The following is a 17,382-nucleotide window of genomic DNA, read 5'->3' on the forward strand; positions in this document are numbered from 1 at the left end:
AAGGACTCCAATCAGGATGTGCTCCTTTAAGCATTGCCGCAATTCCTGCAATGTGAGGAGTAGCCATGGAAGTGTCTGAAAGAAGACGGTAATCACTATCCAAAAATGTATTGACACCAATAACTGCAGCTGAAATGTTCGATGGCCAGGCTGCTAAAATTAACACTCCTGGTGCCATAATATCTGGCTTTGCAACTTGCAGATAGCTTCGTGAAGGGCCTCTCGAGGAAAATGAAGAAACAACTGGAGCAGGCTTAACATCAATATGTGTTTCCTGGAAACTGATGCTGGCTGTAGGTCTAACACTTTTGGATGCATAGTCTATTACTTGTTTCCCTTCCTTGGTGCTAATCACAACTCCAGGCTTTGGAAAAAATTTGGCTCGCAGTACATCTGGATAATCAGAAATATAGATGGCTCCTCCAAAACTTGACTCTGAGATAGCCGCCATTTGATCCTCTACATCTACTGCAGTGCTATAACAAATTATGATGCTACGTTGAGCATTAGGGATTGGAGATGATGGGTCAAATGAATCACAAGGAGATATACTTTCGTTGTAAAGTACTCGCAAATCCTTGATGATGGTTTTTACTGGAAACAAACTAAATCCAGTAATCTTTAAGCCATTCCCAAGAGTTAAAGTCCCGGAGAATGATTGGTCAGAATCACATGCTGCCACAGTAAATATCCAAGGGACTCCATTATTTAAAGTTCCCATTTTAGGGCCACTATTCCCAGCTGAAGCAGAGACTAAGACACCTTTCATCATGGCACCAAACGAAGCTATCGCAATAGAATCTTTATACAATGGAATATTAGTCCACCCATAAGAAATGGTTACTACATCAATACCATCTGCAACAGCTTGGTCCATAGCAGCAATTAAATCAGAAGTGACAGTCCCTTCTTCGAAGCTAAACTTATACACAGCTATCCTAGCTCACGGCGCCATACCTCTTGCTGTTCCAGGAGCATATCCAAAATATGAAGCTCCTTTAGCAAAACTACCAGCAGCAATGGAAGCAACATGAGTGCCATGTCCATCAGTGTCCCTGGCGGAATTCATTGAAATCTTCACAGTAGAATCACTAGCCAAAAGCCCCTTATTGAAATAATTTGCCCCAATGAGCTTCCTGTTGCACAATGAAGAATTGAACTTTGTACCTGGCTTGCAAATTCCTTTCCACTTTTTGGGAATTTCAGATAATCCATCATCTCTGAAACTGGCAGATTCTGGCCATACACCAGAGTCGAGTACACCAATGATCACATCTTGACCAAAACCAGAAGCAGGCCATAGCCCAGAAGCAGGATTGAGGTTAAGAAACTTAGAGGAATGTGTTGTGTGAGCTTCAACAGGCCTATCTTTATAAGCTGAAAGGAAACCTGGTGACTTCTTGAGAGCTTCAAATTCATCTTTAGACAAAACAACATTGAAGCCATGAAGCACATTGTCGTAAGAATAAAGAAGCTTTGGAACTGGATGGTAGCCATTTTGTGTAGTGGGAGCTTCAATCTTGATGGTATCAATAATGGAAGAATGCCAGTTTTGGTGAGTAGCAAATATTTTAGGCATAAAAGTCTTGTCCAAATGGACAATGTAAGTAGACCTCTCTGCTAATAATAAAGAAGGGCCAAAAAGAAACCAAGAAAAGAGAAGAAAAGGTACTCCTCTCATAGTTTTTTCTCTACACTTTGTGTTTCCTACTATAACAAAGCCTCCTTATAATATACACCCTTATGAAACAGCCATTGTTGGTTATCTGTCTTTTTCTATAACAGAAGAAAAGATTTTGTGAAGTAGATAGTGCAATTTGACCAATCGGTTAGCTGTCATTTTCCAAGACTTGTCTGTTGAGTCAGTGGATCTGTGGAGACTTTTGCTAGTTGTGTGCTCACCTATGTTGGTTGGACTATTCAAACATGCCGCTGTATGTGTGTCGGATCCTTCAAAAATAATGCTTTTTTGGAGGATCCGACACAGGTGCAGCAACACTTTTAAAAAGTCCAAGCAACATAGGTGTTAACTACATTCAAAAATTCAGCTGAAATAGTTAGTTGGTAAACCTATGAGAACCGTCCATTATCTTTTCTTCGTTTGATCAGGACCATACCAGTAATACAACACATCCGACCCAACTAATTGGGTGATTTGTTATTATTAGTGTTAATTTAGGACTGATTTGAGTTTAAATATTTTTTCACTAATTTAGTTTTTTGAAATTTATTTGTAATTGCACTTTCAAAATTTGCAAATTAGTTGATTTCATAACTTTTAAATAAAATTAAAAAGGAAGAAACTGAAGCTAATAAAGCTAGATGAAAAATTCGTTGAGGATGAAGATTTTTTTTTTTATTGTAGATGGAAAACTCTTCAACATCTATCAATGGAGATTTTGGAGAAGATGGGAAGTAGGTCTTTTAATAAAGAAGAAAACTCAAATTGAATGTGCCACGTGACATTTTTACATTGGTTTGAGGGTGTATTTTTACTCCTCCACATGCCTATCAAACGTGAGAACACAACTGTTGTGAAAATGGGTCAAAAGTGTTTATTTATTGTGATTTAATTGAATTTCCTTGGCTTCTTCATGCATTTACTTTTTTATATTTTGAATTCTTTTAGTGAAAATTCTGACATGACCACTATAGTTAATACCGCAGAGGTGGGCAAACATTGTTATGTCAAGAACATAGACATATCGCTACATGTCAAAAGAAATTTAAACACAAAAAAGAATCATTTTCCCAAAAGATCGAGCTTATTTCATCTCAGTTCAATCTTCTCGTGAACAAAACCTACTACTTATGCTTGCTTGGTAACTTGATGTACTCTAAAGATATGTGATATCATGTTTCCAGTTTCTTCAACTCGATTCAAATCAAGTTGACAAACTTACAGGTGTCTAATTTCCCTAATTTATTTTCTCTAATTTGGTTGTGTTAATTTCAGTTTAGAATTATACAACTCTTCTTCAAATTTTAAGCGGGATTTTATTTTGTAAGAACAAAACACTTTATGAAACTATGCCTAATTAAGTCCTTTTCGTTCCTTTTCCGATTCCTATTCCTATTTGGATTCCGATTCAAACTAGATTTATAGTTACATATTTTCTTCAATATAAATATACACCTTGATTTCACATATGATTTGTCTCTCAATTTTTAATTTTCTTCTTACTTTCTCCAATTAAAAGAACAGATCCTCATCCTGATACAGAAGACATCGTGAATTGGAATCTTGATATTACATGGATTTTTCTAAGCATAGGCCATACAATAACAATGACATAATTGGCCGTGAAGAACTACCACGAATTTCAGCCAAATCAGGCCATCAAAGGCTGAGAGAGAGATTAGAATTATACGAATTCGTAGAACAAGAAGTTTCAGGAGATGGCAACTGTCAATTTCACTCAATTTCGGATCAAATATATGGGAGTTGTGAGCATCACAAATTAGTAAGGGAACAAGTTGTTAAACAACTAAAATTTTATGGAGAGTTGTATGAGGGGTTTGTTGCAGTGGAAGAGTATGATGAATACTTAAAGAGAATGAGCAATTGTGGTGAATGGGGTGATAATGTAACTCTGCAGGCTGCTGCAGATTCATATGGGGTTAAGATATTTGTCATTTTTAAGGACACCGACTACATTGAGATTCTTCCGCAAAGTGATTGTAACCACAAGTCGAACAAGATGATTTATTTGAGTTTTTGTGCTGAATTGCATTACAATTCAATGTATCTACAAGGAGAGTATTCAGCTGGAGAAACCTACTGGTGGGCATAGATACCGAAGAACCGAATCAAAGTGATTTTTTTTTTAAACAGAGCAACAATTTCGAAACGTATATTGTATTAAATATACGGTTTTGCCAATTATAGGCCTTCACTCTTTATTTATATATTATTTTCGTATGATTTTTGTAGTTATTAGCTCTTCTATTATTATAATTTATTTATTACATGCAATGCTTTTGTGCCAAAAAAAGAAGAAGAGAAGTTATTGAATTGATTTTTTCAATCGTTTTTATTTAATTTTCAGGTTTTATACCATGAATAAATCTGTTATTGACAAGGCAAAATTATTCATGAAGTTTCTGCATAATATGCTCTATCGAATTTTCTTGAGACGTATAATCATGAATTTTCTGCATCAAGAGGTATTTATAAATAGAGCATGTATAACATGGTGGAGATAGGATATTCACCAATGTTGTTAATGGATGTTTTATTTAGTACGGACAAGTTATGCAAATATCGGCATTTTTCGTTTTTAGCTCAATTTATTTAAATTACTTAAAATGATCCTTCAGACCTATTTTTTCCAAAATAATTATCATCTTCTTTTCCTTTATAATTCGACGTATCGCAACAAGTTTTCGTGGCATTGAAAATTATCTGCAACCAAAATAAATAAAGGAAAATGTGATTTTTATTGATGAATCTTGTGAGTACAATCGTGTTGTTCTCTTGTTTTTTCTCTCCTAAACTTCTCCGTGATTCGAGGGCTTCAATACCGTATTTCTCTAATGTAGGATTATGTAGACCTCCTTGAGATGTATTTGATCTCCGGGAAAGTCGGAAAACACTTGGTTGTTTCAAGGCAAAATTATGCATCAAGTCTCTGCATAATATGCTGTATAGAATTTTGTTGAGATCGTATAATCATGAAAAGCCAGCGGTATGAATGTTATAACAGATTAATGATCTCTATCTTGATGACTAGTGAAGTGAAAATTCTGTTCTGTGGTAAAGTAAGTTTTCCCCCCTCTTCAATCCATATGATTAAATGAAGCTAATCGGTTTTCTGTTTTCGTGTAGCTCTGCTAGTCATAATTCTTTCGAAATGTCTGGGAATACACAGAAACTAAGGCATCTTAGGCACTATAAATTTTCTAGTTTCCTCACTCTTTACAACAAGCGGATTAGAATTTTCAGTTGTTCTAGCATTACATCTTTTATGCAGTCATAGATTTTGCCATGAGTTCATTAAGTGGATATACTACTTTATCGTGATATCGCCAACAGATATCTAATGAGTTGAATTCAACATCTGCTTATTTTAGTTCTTGTAGCAAAAAAATGTTAGACAGAAATAAAGTCATGCTTTATTGACAACTCAAATGCAACAGTTCCAATTTCAACAGTACTCTCTTGGAGAGTTACAAACTTAGAAATGCAACAGTTTTGCCAACTGCAGCATTTCAGGTCCAGGCATCAAGCGCTGGAGCAACTACTATAGGACTTCTTACGGTGTGATGACCGTTCTCTTCAACCCAAGTGATTGAACCAGATTGTGCTTGGTCATCTGCAATGCCTTTGTAACGTATGGTAAGAGTGTAGTCCTGCTTCTGATTTTTCTTCTCAAACACTAAGGTTTGTGGAGAGATGGAAATTGTCGAGCTTTTTGGTGCTATCACTTTTGCTACATACTTAGCTGCACCGGCTCCAACATTTGTGACTGTCCGCCTGAATTTCTTCTCCAACCTAGAGTATTTCCCAATTGGGCTAAAGAGAGCAATAAATGATGGGTAATTGATATCATCAGATGGATTTGAACAGTTGTGTTTAGCTGATGATCTAGCAATTGTATTGAATTGCTCTAGTGTAAAATTCATGGAGCAGAGAAGATTCACATAGTCTTGTGGAGTGGCATCATATATCAGGCCTGGATCAACTGCACGGTTTGGATCAACAAGTCCGGCTCCCATAGCTAATGATGTAGTATTGCTGTTACCATCCTCGGTTTTGATGGGGTTTTTAGTATTATCCAAATGGTTGGCAGTGGTCATCATGGCAGATCGAATAGCTGAAGGACTCCAATCAGGATGTGCTCCTTTAAGCATTGCAGCGATTCCAGCAATGTGAGGAGCAGCCATGGAAGTACCTGATACAAGACGGTAATCACTACCCAAAAATGTATTGACACCAATAACTGTATCTGAATTGTTTGATGGCCAGGCTGCTAGAATTAACTCTCCTGGTGCCATAATATCTGGCTTTGCTACTTGCAGATAGCTTAGAGAGGGGCCTCTCGAGGAAAATGCAGAAACAGCCGGAGCAGGCTTTACATCAATACGTGTTCCCTGGAAACTGAGGCTGACTTTTGGTTTAGCACTTTTGGTTGCATAGTCTATCACTTGTTTCCCTTCCTTGGTGCTAATCACAACTCCAGGATTTGGAAAAAAATTGGATGACAATACATCTGGATCATCAGAAATATAGATGGCTCCTCCAAATTTCGACTCTGAGATAGCCGCCATTTGGTCCTCTACTTCTACTGCATTACTAAAACAAATCATAATGCTACGTCCACCATTAGGGACTTTGGCTAATACATCAGATGAATCACAAGGTGATATACTTTCGTTGTAAAGCACTGGAAAATTCTTGATGATGGTTTTCACTGGAAACAAGCTAAATCCAGTAATATTTACGCCATTCCCAAGAGTTAAAGTCCCATAGAATGCTCGATCAGTACTGCATGACGCCACAGTAAAGATCCAAGGGACACCATTATTTATAGTTCCCATTTCAGGGCCACTATTTCCAGCTGAAGCAGAGATTAAGACACCTTTCATCATGGCACCAAAAGAAGCTATCGCAATTGAATCTTGATACACTGGAATCCTAACCCACCCATAAGAAATAGTTATTATGTCAACACCATCTGCAACAGCTTGATCCATTGCAGCAATTAAATCAGAAGTGAAGGTTCCTTCCTCAAAGCTAAACTTATACACAGCTATCCTAGCTCGTGGCGCCATACCTCTTGCTGTTCCAGTAGCATATCCAAAATATGAAGCGCCTTTAGCAAAATTACCAGCAGCAATGGAGGCAACATGTGTTCCATGACCTCTAGTATCCCTTGCAGAATTCATTGAAATATTCACAGTAGGATTATCAGCCAAAATCCCTTTGTTGAAATAATTAGCCCCAATGATTTTCCTGTTACACAATGAAGAATTAAAATCTGTTCCTGCCTTGCAAATTCCCTTCCACCTTTTTGGAATTTCAGGCAATCCATCTTCACTGAAACTAGCAGATTCTGGCCAGACACCAGAGTCGAGTACACCGATGATAACATCTTGACCAAAACCAGAAGCTGGCCATAGTCCAGATGCAGGATTGAGCTTAAGAAACTCTGAGGTATGAGTTGTGTGAGCTTCAACACTCCTATCTTTATAAGCTGAAAGGAAACCTGCCGATTTCTCGAGCAATTCAAGCTCATGTTTAGACAAAACAGCACTGAATCCATGGATGACATTGTCATAAGAATAAAGAAGTTTTGGAACTGGATGGTGGCCATTTTGTGTAGTGGGAGCTTCAATCTTGATGGTATCAATAATGGAAGAATGCCAATTTTGGTGAGTAGCAAAGATTTTAGGCATAAAAGACTTGTCCAAATGGACAATGTAAGTAGACCTCTCTGCTGAGGTTCCTAATAACAAAGAAGGACCAAAAAGACACCAAGAAAACAGAAGAAAAGGTACTCCTAACATAGTTTTTTTCTCTACACTTTGTGTTATTCCTTCTATAACACAGCCTCCTTTAAATATACACCTTAAGAAACAGTCCTAGTTGACTGATTTTGTGAAGTAAACTTGTTGGTAAGCTGTCATTTTCTAAGACTTGTTGGTCAGTGGACCTGTGGAGACTTTTGCTAGTCTAAGTTGTGTGCTAACTGTGTTCACACTACACAGGAAGAATGTTGCACCATATTTTTAAGTGTTCAATTGAGATTGGAATATATATCAATCAAAATACTAATGATTAAGTAACAAACAGTATATAGACAAATATTATATTCTTGTTGCTTTAATGCATGCACTAGATAAATTTTTCACATAAATGCTTATAAGCTTTTCTTTTATATATATATCTCCCTTTTTTTAGTTATATTATATTGTGAGTAAATTGAGAATCTTTTGCAAGTAAAAAGTTATATTTTTCTTTAAATGACCCTACTATATTGTGATTGATTGGTATGTCACATATCAAAAAATGACCCTACCATATTGTGATTGATGATTAGTATGTCGCATATTAAAAAATGACCCTACCATATTGTGATTGATGATTAGTATGTCGCATATTAAAAAATGACCCTACCATATTGTGATTGATGATTAGTATGTCGCATATTAAAAAATGACCCTACCTTATTGTAATTGATTGGGAGGTACATACTTTCTAATTGTATGCATCCCCTCTCCCTCCTATATACACAGAGAGACTCTCTTTTTCTGTATATCTATATACTCAGTTCTAGTGGAGTATATGTACTATTTTTGTACTCTTTTTTATATTAGTGAATTCCTCATACTTGATCAAACCATGTTAAATTATTGTCTCGTTTGATATATTCTTTTTGTTATTTCATTTATATTTCGTACAAAATTTGTATTGTTAAATGTTAGCTTCCACATAACATCTAAGTATTTCAGTCCTATTGTGTGAATGTTGCTACTGATTAATGACCCCTATTGCCAATCAAACATCTATTCAACAAAGTCTTGGTTTTTTGGTAACACAAGAAAATAAAACATTATTCAACAATTACTTCAAACATGCACATGCTTTGCCAGAATACTTCCAGCTACTTTAACAGAACCCTCTTGAGGAGAGTTACAAACTTACAAATGCAACAGTATTATCAACTGCAGCATTTCAGTTTGGGGCATCAATCATTTTCATTTGGGGCATCAAGCGCTGGAGCAACTACTATAGGACTTCTTACGGTGTGATGACCGTTCTTTTCCACCCAAGTGATTGAACCAGATTGTGCTTGGTCAAATTCAATGCCTCTGTAACGTATGGTAAGAGTGTAGTCCTGCTTCTGATGTTTTTTCTCAAACACCAAGGTCTGTGGAGAGATAGAAATTGTCGAGTTTATTGGTGCTTTCACTTTTACTTTGTACTTAGCTGCACCGGGTCCAACATTTGTGACTGTCCTCGTGAATTTCTGCTCCAACCAAGCATAGTCCCCATTTGGGATATAGAGAGCAATAAATGATGGGTAATTGATATCATCGGATGGATTTGCACAGTTGTGCTTAGCTGATGATCTAGCAATTGTCTTGAACTGCTTTTCTGTGAAATTCATGGAGCAGAGAAGATTCACGTAGTCTTGTGGAGTTGCATCATATATCAGGCCTGGATCAACTGCACGGTTTGGATCAACAAGTCCAGCTCCCATGGATAAAGATGTAGCATAATTGGTTCTGAGGTAATCCATGGTCTTGATGGGCTTTTCAGTATTATCCAAAGGGCTTGCAGTGGTCATCATGGCAGATCGAATAGCTGAAGGACTCCAATCAGGATGTACTCCTTTTAGCATTGCAGCAATTCCGGAAATGTGAGGAGCAGCCATCGAAGTGCCTGAAAGAAGCCTGTAATCACTATCCAAAAATGTATTGACACCAATGATTGCAGCTGAAGTGTTCGATGGCCAGGCTGCTAAAATTAACTCCCCTGGTGCCATAATATCTGGCTTTGCAACTCGTAGATAGCTTAGGGAGGGGCCTCTCGAGGAAAATGCAGAAACAACTGGAGCAGGCTTAACAGCAAAATGTGTTTCCTGGAAACTGATGCTGACTTTTGGTTTAGCACTTGTTTTTGCATAGTCTACCACCTTTTCCCAATCCTTGCTGCTAATTACAGCTCCAGGATTCGTAAAATAATTGGATGTCAATACATCCGGATCTCCATAAACATAGAGTGCGCCACCAAATTTTGCCTCTGAGATAGCCCCCATTTGATCAGAGACTGATAAGTCTTCTTGTGCAGTGCTATAACACATCGTGATGCTACGTGCTTTATTAGGGACTTGGGCTAAATCATCAGATGACTCACAAGCGGATAAGCTGTCATTGTAAACCAAATCAAAATCCTTTATGGTGGTTCTCACTGGAAACAAGCTAAATCCAGTAATCTTTAAGCCATTCCCAAAAGTTATAGTCCCGGAAAATGATCGGTCAGTACTGCCTGATGCCACAGTAAAGATCCAGGGGACTCCATTGGATAAAGTTCCCATTTCAGGACCATTATTCCCAGCTGAAGCAGAGACTAACACACCCTTCATCATGGCACCAAAAGAAGCTATTGCAATAGAATCTTCATACAATGGACCAAAACCATACCCATAAGAAATTGATAGTATGTCAACGCCATCTGCAACAGCTTGGTCCATAGCAGCAATTAAATCAGAAGTGACGGTCCCTTCTTCAAAGCTAAACTTATATACAGCAATCCTAGCTTGTGGCGCAATACCTCTTGCTGTTCCAGGAGCATATCCAAAATATGAAACTCCTTTAACAGAACTACCAGCAGCAATGGAAGCAACATGAGTGCCATGACCTCTCATATCCCTTGCAGAATTCATGGAAAGAACAATAGTAGGATCACTAGCCAAAAGCCCCTTATTGAAATAATTCGCCCCAATGAGTTTCCTGTTGCATAAAGAAGAATTGAAATCTGTTCCTGGCTTACAAATTCCCTTCCACTTTTTTGGTATTGCAGATAGTCCATCATCTCTGAAACTAGCAGATTCTGGCCAGACACCAGTGTCGAGTACTCCGATAATCACATCTTCACCAAAACCAGACGCCGGCCATAGCCCAGAAGCAGGATTAAGCTTAAGAAACTCAGGGGAATGTGTAGTGTGAGCTTCAACAGGCCTATCTTTATAAGCTGAAAGAAAGCCTGGTGACTTCTTGAGAGCTTCAAATTCATCTTTAGACAAAACAGCACTGAATCCATGAAGCACATTGTCATAAGAATAAAGAAGCTTTGGAACTGGGATGGTGGCTATTTTGTGTAGTGGGAGCTTCAATCTTGATGGGTATCAATAATGGAAGAATGCCAATTTTGGTGAGTAGCAAAGATTTTAGGCATAAAAGACTTATCCAAATGGACAATGTAGGTAGACCTCTCAGCTGAGGTTCCTAAAAACAAAGAAAGACACAAAGAAAAGAGAAGAAAAGGTAGTATTGTCTTCATAGTTATATCTCTTTATTTGTGTTTTCCAACTATGACATAGCCTCCTTTTATACACACTCTAAGAAACAGTCATTGTTGATTAGCTTCAGATTTTCAATGGATGGTCACTTTAATAATAGTACCAGTTTCAGTCAGTGGACCTGTGGCCACTTTTGTTAATGGAAATTGAAATGGACATGTACTATACAAACATGATTCTTGTACATTCACCAATTTATATTATAAGTGATAGATTGAGGCTATAATATATGTTTATCAAAACAGTTATTCAAATAATAGAGGTTATATAAGAGACAAATATTATTTTTCATTGTCATGATTTTGTGACAATAAACAAACATAAACTTGAAAATTTTAAACAAGTTGTGGATTTGCTGAACTTGAGCCAAAAGTTTTTCAAAAACTTCTCTATGTACATTCTACCCTCTTCAGAACCCAGTATGGTATTTCAATAGGTATTTTTTTAAAAAAAAAAATAGTACTTTGAAATTATTTCTCAAAAATATCTTTTTCCACTCACATAATAGTTATATTTTCAAAAAAATTACAAAATGAACAATACCATGTGTCTCTCTTTCGATGTCTCACAAAATCCCAAGAAAAGCCTTTCGATTAATCAATTCACCACCACTAGCCAATCTCTTCTTTTGTGTAAAAGACTCCATAAATCTTGTCATCACATCTCTTTTGTCCTTCAAATGTGATACATTAGAAACACATTTTGTATATGGTGATAAAAATTGATTGGTTAATTGGAAGGAGGGCCCTTACTTTTCTAATTTATTATGCATGCCAACTCATTCATTCCCCACCCCCTCTGTAAATTTTGTATGTGTCTAAAGGATTTAGTTCATGTAAAATCATGATTTGTTTATTTTTTTATTACTTCTTCTAGTGTCACTTTTGATTAAAATGTTGATTATTTTAACCCTTCAGTGGATTCTTTCACTTTTGAAATCTTTGACTGGAGATGAAATATCCATGTAAAAAGGTGAAGTTACATCCAACAACAACATAATCGGTGTAATATCGCACGAGTCTAAAGAAGATTGTGTATACACAAATCTTATCATTACCTTCCAAGGGTAAAGTTGCATCCACTAAACTAATAGGCATAGTGTATACGCAGCTTTTTCATTTATTTTGTGGGTAGGGCAGGGTGAGGGGGAAGCAAGATGATGTTAGGTAACACCAGGAACTCAACAAAAATGAACCAAAATTCCAGTGAAATGTGCCTACATTAAAGATAGTTGCTCAAAAAGTACATACTCAAGCAAACTAAAAGTCCATGGCAACAGTATCTTGGCAAATTAAGATCTTGGTTTCTCCTTCTTCTCCTTAAAGAGAGCCAAGAGAGAAACACCAGAAACCTTCACAACTTTGAACCTGACACCACGAATATCTCCTATGGCATGACCCTTTCGACCAAATCCAGTCAAAAGTTGAATTACCGTTTTACCCTTTTTATATAACTAGTTTCGGAGAACGTGCCTTGCACGTTTGTCCCTTATTATTATTATTAAATTTCTATATACTAAAAAGTTGAGTAATAAAATAGGAAATGCTGAAATTAACAAGAGTAGTTTTACCATTTATATTTTATTCACTAAATAATAAAAGATATACTATGAAGAAGAACACTAAATAGATGATATATATAGTATTTTTTTTTGTTATCCTTCATGTGCGGTTTCTCATTCTCTTTTCTTCTCATGTTCAATAGTGCAATTTCAGTCCTATGATAATTCTCAAAGTGTTTTTACATAAATAGTGGAGAATGACTCTTCATATTGAACTTTTAATTTTAAAAAATTATGGTTATGAGAAATAATTAACATTCAATAATTAGGCAGAAGAATATCACATTCTCATAAATAAAATAATATCTCTAAGGCAAAAGTAGACATTCTAATTTGGACAATTACTACTTAACTATTTATGGGTCTAGCTCCGGTCAATAATCTATAGATTGGAGTTTGACAATTTTCCAGCCATAGTTAAAATTTTACATCAACAATAAATAGCTTATTATCACAGTATATAGACGTTTGATGCATACAATTTATAAGTTCTAAAAGATTTCATCAGTGTGGTACATATGTAAATTTATGATATAAACACTTGGTACATTAGGAATCACACTTGCAGTCATCACCATAATTAATATGTCAATTATTTTTATTATTATATCACATATACATCTTCTTTTTAACCTTAGAGAAGTATTGTACACATGATTTATGAAGAGAAAAGAATAATACTCCTTTTTTCATAAAATTTCTCTTTGAATAATTAATATAAATTGAGTAATACAAACTTTTCAAAGTGACTTATTCTAGATATATGGTCAATTTTTGAGGAATGAATGTTTCAACACATAAATAATAGACTAATAAGGTCAATAGTTTATACATATAAACGAAAAGTTAAATAAAAATACAGCCTCAAAATCACATATATACTATATAGAGTATGATCCATCCTTTATCTCCAATTCGGTGGCCCATTTTATTTTAGGGTATGGATTTTTTTTTAAAAAAAAAAATATCATATTTGATTTCTCATTTAGTTATTTCTATCTCTAACTCATAAATAATAATTTCGAAAATATATTTATACTAAAGTAGAACACTCTATCGAGAGCCAAATAAGCATGTCAAATTAACCGACTAATCTTTCATTATGAATTTCATCAGTAATTAAGAAACATAGTAGAACATGAATTGTATTTCACTAAGAAATCAATTGTGATCTTTGAACTTCTGTTTATAAGATGTTACCCACGTTACATGGACTTTTGGACTTCATATTAAATAAAATGAAAAGAATTAGTGAAAAAATATGACTAAAAGTGGGAAAATCAGATTTTTTTTTTACCTTAAAAATGGTAATAGAGTCATTTAATTTTACATGGGCATTTTGGTATTTCAACTTTTCATTTGTGATGTTCCCACTTATAATAATATATGATTTATATATATATATATAAATTAAAGAAGCAATTATCTGCTCTACATTAATAATATTGCATTAAAAATACTCATAATTATGATTGAAGTCAATAGACTCTTCCTTTTTTGCAGGCACGATCTTCAATTCCTTCTTCATCTTTTGTTTGATGAAGATCAAAGGTCAAACAATTAAGTTGGGAATTGATGGGTCTTTTTAATTTTTGGCTAAAAAATTTTTAATAATTTGATTCTTTTCATCTTCCCTTAACTAAGGTCCCTTATTTAAGTCACCCAAAGAGCAATTGAATTTGCAAATCTCATTGAATCTTTTTACTCAAATATGGTGGCGAAACCGTACAAGCCTTTGTTGATCGATCCACAAGATCTTCCTATAGATTACTACGCCTTCATAGCCGTCATCTTCGGCGTCTTTGGTGCCATGTTAGCAGATACAAGATTTGCTCATGGATTGTTATTATATTCAGTGTGCTATCCCTTGCTAACATAAGGAATATGGAAAATGATCTTAAGCAGATCTCATTGGCCATGATGTTTGGTATCACGGGTCTCATAACAAACTACTTGGGTGTTGGTCCCCGGGCAAGCAAGACAATTTGATGGAATGGTTTCAGGCACAAAACTCATTTATAAGAATATGTGGATGTCGTTTCGAAATATTTGCATTCTTTTGATAATTCTTAGCTAAATGAAGTTGTAGAAAAGATTTTTATTTTTGTAGTTTGAGCTCTTTTTATAGGGCTATTTTGTCCCAACTTCTAATGGCTCTAATCTTAGCAAACACTGTCAAAATTATTATTGTGGTGATATAACATTTCAATAGGTATTTTTTTTTAAAAAAAAAAGTATTTTGGAATTATTTCTCAAAAATATCTTTCTCCACTCACATAACAGTTATATTTTCAAAAAAAATTACAAAATGAACAATATCATGTGTTTCTCTTTCAATGTCTCAAAAAATCCCAAATAAGTCTTTCGATTAGTCAATTCACCAGGACAACCCAATCTCTTCTTTTGTGTAAAAGATTCCATAAATCTTGTCATCGCATCTCTTTTGTCCTTCCAATATGTTGTACATTACAAACACATTTTGTGCATGGTAATAAAAGATAGGGAAAAGGGTCAAAAATGCCCCTCAACTTCGATTTATTAGTTGACTATGCCCTTACCGTTAAAATGAAGTTATTTTTGCCCCTGCCGTTACTAATTTCATCATTTATGCCCCTATGTTAACGGAAATCCCCAAATTGACTTAAATCAACCCGAATTCTTTTAAATAACCCATTCCCCGACCCCTCTAAAAACCTAACCCAATAAACATTTTATTTGTTTTCCTTACCCATCTAAAAACCTCTCAAGGACTTCAACCTGCCCAGGTGTATACCGGACATACTTTTGGTTATCCAACACCGACTTACCATCCGGAAGCCATTTTTCTTAAATCTTACAAACTGAAATGCCCCTTTATGATAGAAAACAAACAAGCTCCAGTACTCTGCTTCTTCTACCCTTTTGTCTTCACAACAATTCAACTTTTTAAAAAGCATTATTCTTCTTGGGAGCTCTGAACAAAATGAGAATGTCTTGAAGTGACCTTTTTTTGGTAATACTAAAAGAGAAAACCAATTTACCAAACTGAAACGGCACTAGACAACTTGTATCTTTCGATAAAAATACACACTTTCCTAACTTATCTTTCACCATTACCAAAAAAAAAAACCCAGAAGAATCCAAGTATTCCTCAAGAACCCAAAAAAAACATCTTTAACAGCATGCCATACATTTCCTTTGAATCTTGAAACAAGATAAAAGTGTGAAAAACACTAAAAGATCCAAGCTTTAAACTTCAGAAGATAAAAACAAAACAAACCCAGAAATAAATCTTCTTCGTGTACCTAAAAATTGGAGCATCTTTAAGTGTTTCAACAAAAAGTAAACCAACCCCATGAACCCCCTACAAAATTTTCAAAGACTACAGAGGAAGATCTTGTAGGCATGATGAGATATTATCAGAAGACGGGTCTTGGACTGGTTAACAACAAATGAAATTGGTTAAATGGGTTAAATGTTTATTGGGGGATTTGAGATCTCTTGAAAGAATGGGTAAGGAAAACGGATAAAAATTTTGGGTTAGGTTTTTAGACGGGTCGGGCATAGGTTTAAAATGGGAAATGGGTTATTTAAAAGAATTTGGGTTAATTTAAGTCAATTCGGGGATTTTCGTCAACATAGGGGCATAAATGATGAAATTAGTAACGGCAGGGCAAAAATAACTTCATTTTAACGGTAAGGGCATAGTTAACTAATAAACCAAAGTTGAGGGGTATTTTTGACCCTTTTCCCTAAAAGATATTGTCATTGATTGGTTAATTGGAGAGAGGGAGGTGGGGGGGGGGGGGTTCATAATGCCAACTCACTCATTCCCCAACCCTCTATAAATTTTGTATGTCTCTATAGGATTTAGTTCATGTAGAAACATGATTTGCTTACTTCTATGATCCATCATTTCTTCTAGTGTTACTTTTGATTAAAATGTTGATTATTTGTAACCCTTTTGAGTGGATTATCTCACTTTTGAAATCTTTTGACTGGAGCTAAAATATCAATGAAAAAGGTGAAGTTACATCCAACAACATAAACAGTGTAATGTCCCTTCGAGGGGGTAAAGTTACATCCACTAAACTAATAGTTATTAGTACGTGACTACATCAAGGGAAAGGGGATGTTTGGAAGTTCAATTACTCTATAAATTTTTTAGTCCTAAGTTTTATTAATGTGACAGCTTGGTATTGTCACCAATGATGTTTGCGTAAAGCAAATGAAACACAAGACATGTCATGTGATAATAAGTTAAAAAAGGGGGCTAACCCATTGGTGGCCCCTTAAATTTGACACGAAATTTCACTTAGGCACCTCAAGTGGATGATGTTCATTTTAGACACCTCATGTAGGGTTTCGCTGTGTCATTTTGGCACTTTTTGCTTACATGGCATAGTGAGTGTAATACACTTGTTGAACGCGCGTGAAAAACCTATTTAGTCGATTTTTTAATTATTTTTTTCTTCTTCTTTCCCATTTTCAGCCACCATTTTTGCAAACTTAAATATCCAACATGGTGAATAAAAATAGATAAAGTAAAATGATGAAAAATGATGGAAACTATTTTAGAAATTTAGGAATAGATCCATTTCAAGATTAAATATTAAATTATTCAAGAAATTCTTTCTTGAAAGAATTTAATATTTAAAGAGGAGTAAGTTTAATTTTTGGTGAATTTTAAACTTGCTAATTAGGGTAAAAAAGAATTTTTTTTTGAATGAAGAAGACACTATTAAAAAAGAAAGAGTATGTAGGTGCCCAGATGTTTTAGCAAAAAAGAGATGGGGGTATTTGGAGAAGACAATG

At 35.3% G+C, this 17,382-nt stretch overlaps 3 protein-coding genes and 2 pseudogenes across 4 annotated transcripts in view; 1 reads left to right on the forward strand and 4 right to left on the reverse strand.

Moving 5' to 3' along the window:
• LOC102604655 (subtilisin-like protease SBT1.7) overlaps window positions 1-1,657 on the reverse strand; it is a 2,372-nt pseudogene extending 715 nt beyond the window's left edge.
• Window positions 1,658-3,254: 1,597 nt separating this feature from the next.
• LOC102604999 (OTU domain-containing protein DDB_G0284757-like) lies at window positions 3,255-3,794 on the forward strand. Its single transcript, XM_006339234.1, has one exon. The coding sequence runs from the start codon at window positions 3,255-3,257 to the stop codon at window positions 3,792-3,794; it is 540 nt and encodes a 179-aa protein (XP_006339296.1).
• Window positions 3,795-5,101: 1,307 nt separating this feature from the next.
• LOC102605676 (subtilisin-like protease SBT1.7) lies at window positions 5,102-7,543 on the reverse strand. The gene has a single exon (XM_006338996.2). It carries the CDS (start codon window positions 7,507-7,509, stop codon window positions 5,212-5,214), a length of 2,298 nt encoding a protein of 765 aa, XP_006339058.1. The 5' UTR covers window positions 7,510-7,543; the 3' UTR covers window positions 5,102-5,211.
• Window positions 7,544-8,509: 966 nt separating this feature from the next.
• Window positions 8,510-11,088, reverse strand: LOC102606007 (subtilisin-like protease SBT1.7; annotated as a pseudogene). The gene has a single exon (XR_366612.2). The product of XR_366612.2 is annotated as a subtilisin-like protease SBT1.7 (transcript).
• A 1,166-nt stretch (window positions 11,089-12,254) lies between these two features.
• Window positions 12,255-17,382, reverse strand: part of LOC102606349 (40S ribosomal protein S23) — a 7,646-nt gene continuing 2,518 nt past the window's right edge. The window contains exon 5 of the transcript XR_001473663.1: window positions 12,255-12,273. The gene's annotated coding sequence lies outside the window, so the exon portion shown is untranslated. The remainder of the gene's footprint in view (window positions 12,274-17,382) is intronic.

The sequence above is a fragment of the Solanum tuberosum genome, unplaced genomic scaffold, assembly GCF_000226075.1.
Source record: "Solanum tuberosum cultivar DM 1-3 516 R44 unplaced genomic scaffold, SolTub_3.0 scf00008, whole genome shotgun sequence".
In the NCBI taxonomy this organism is placed as follows: domain Eukaryota; kingdom Viridiplantae; phylum Streptophyta; class Magnoliopsida; order Solanales; family Solanaceae; genus Solanum; species Solanum tuberosum.

What these genes read in the sequence shown, in the direction of transcription:
- LOC102604999 (XM_006339234.1), top strand. Translation starts at nt 3,255, where the DNA reads ATGGATTTTTCTAAGCATAGGCCATACAATAACAATGACATAATTGGC.
- LOC102605676 (XM_006338996.2), bottom strand. Translation starts at nt 7,509, where the DNA reads ATGTTAGGAGTACCTTTTCTTCTGTTTTCTTGGTGTCTTTTTGGTCCT.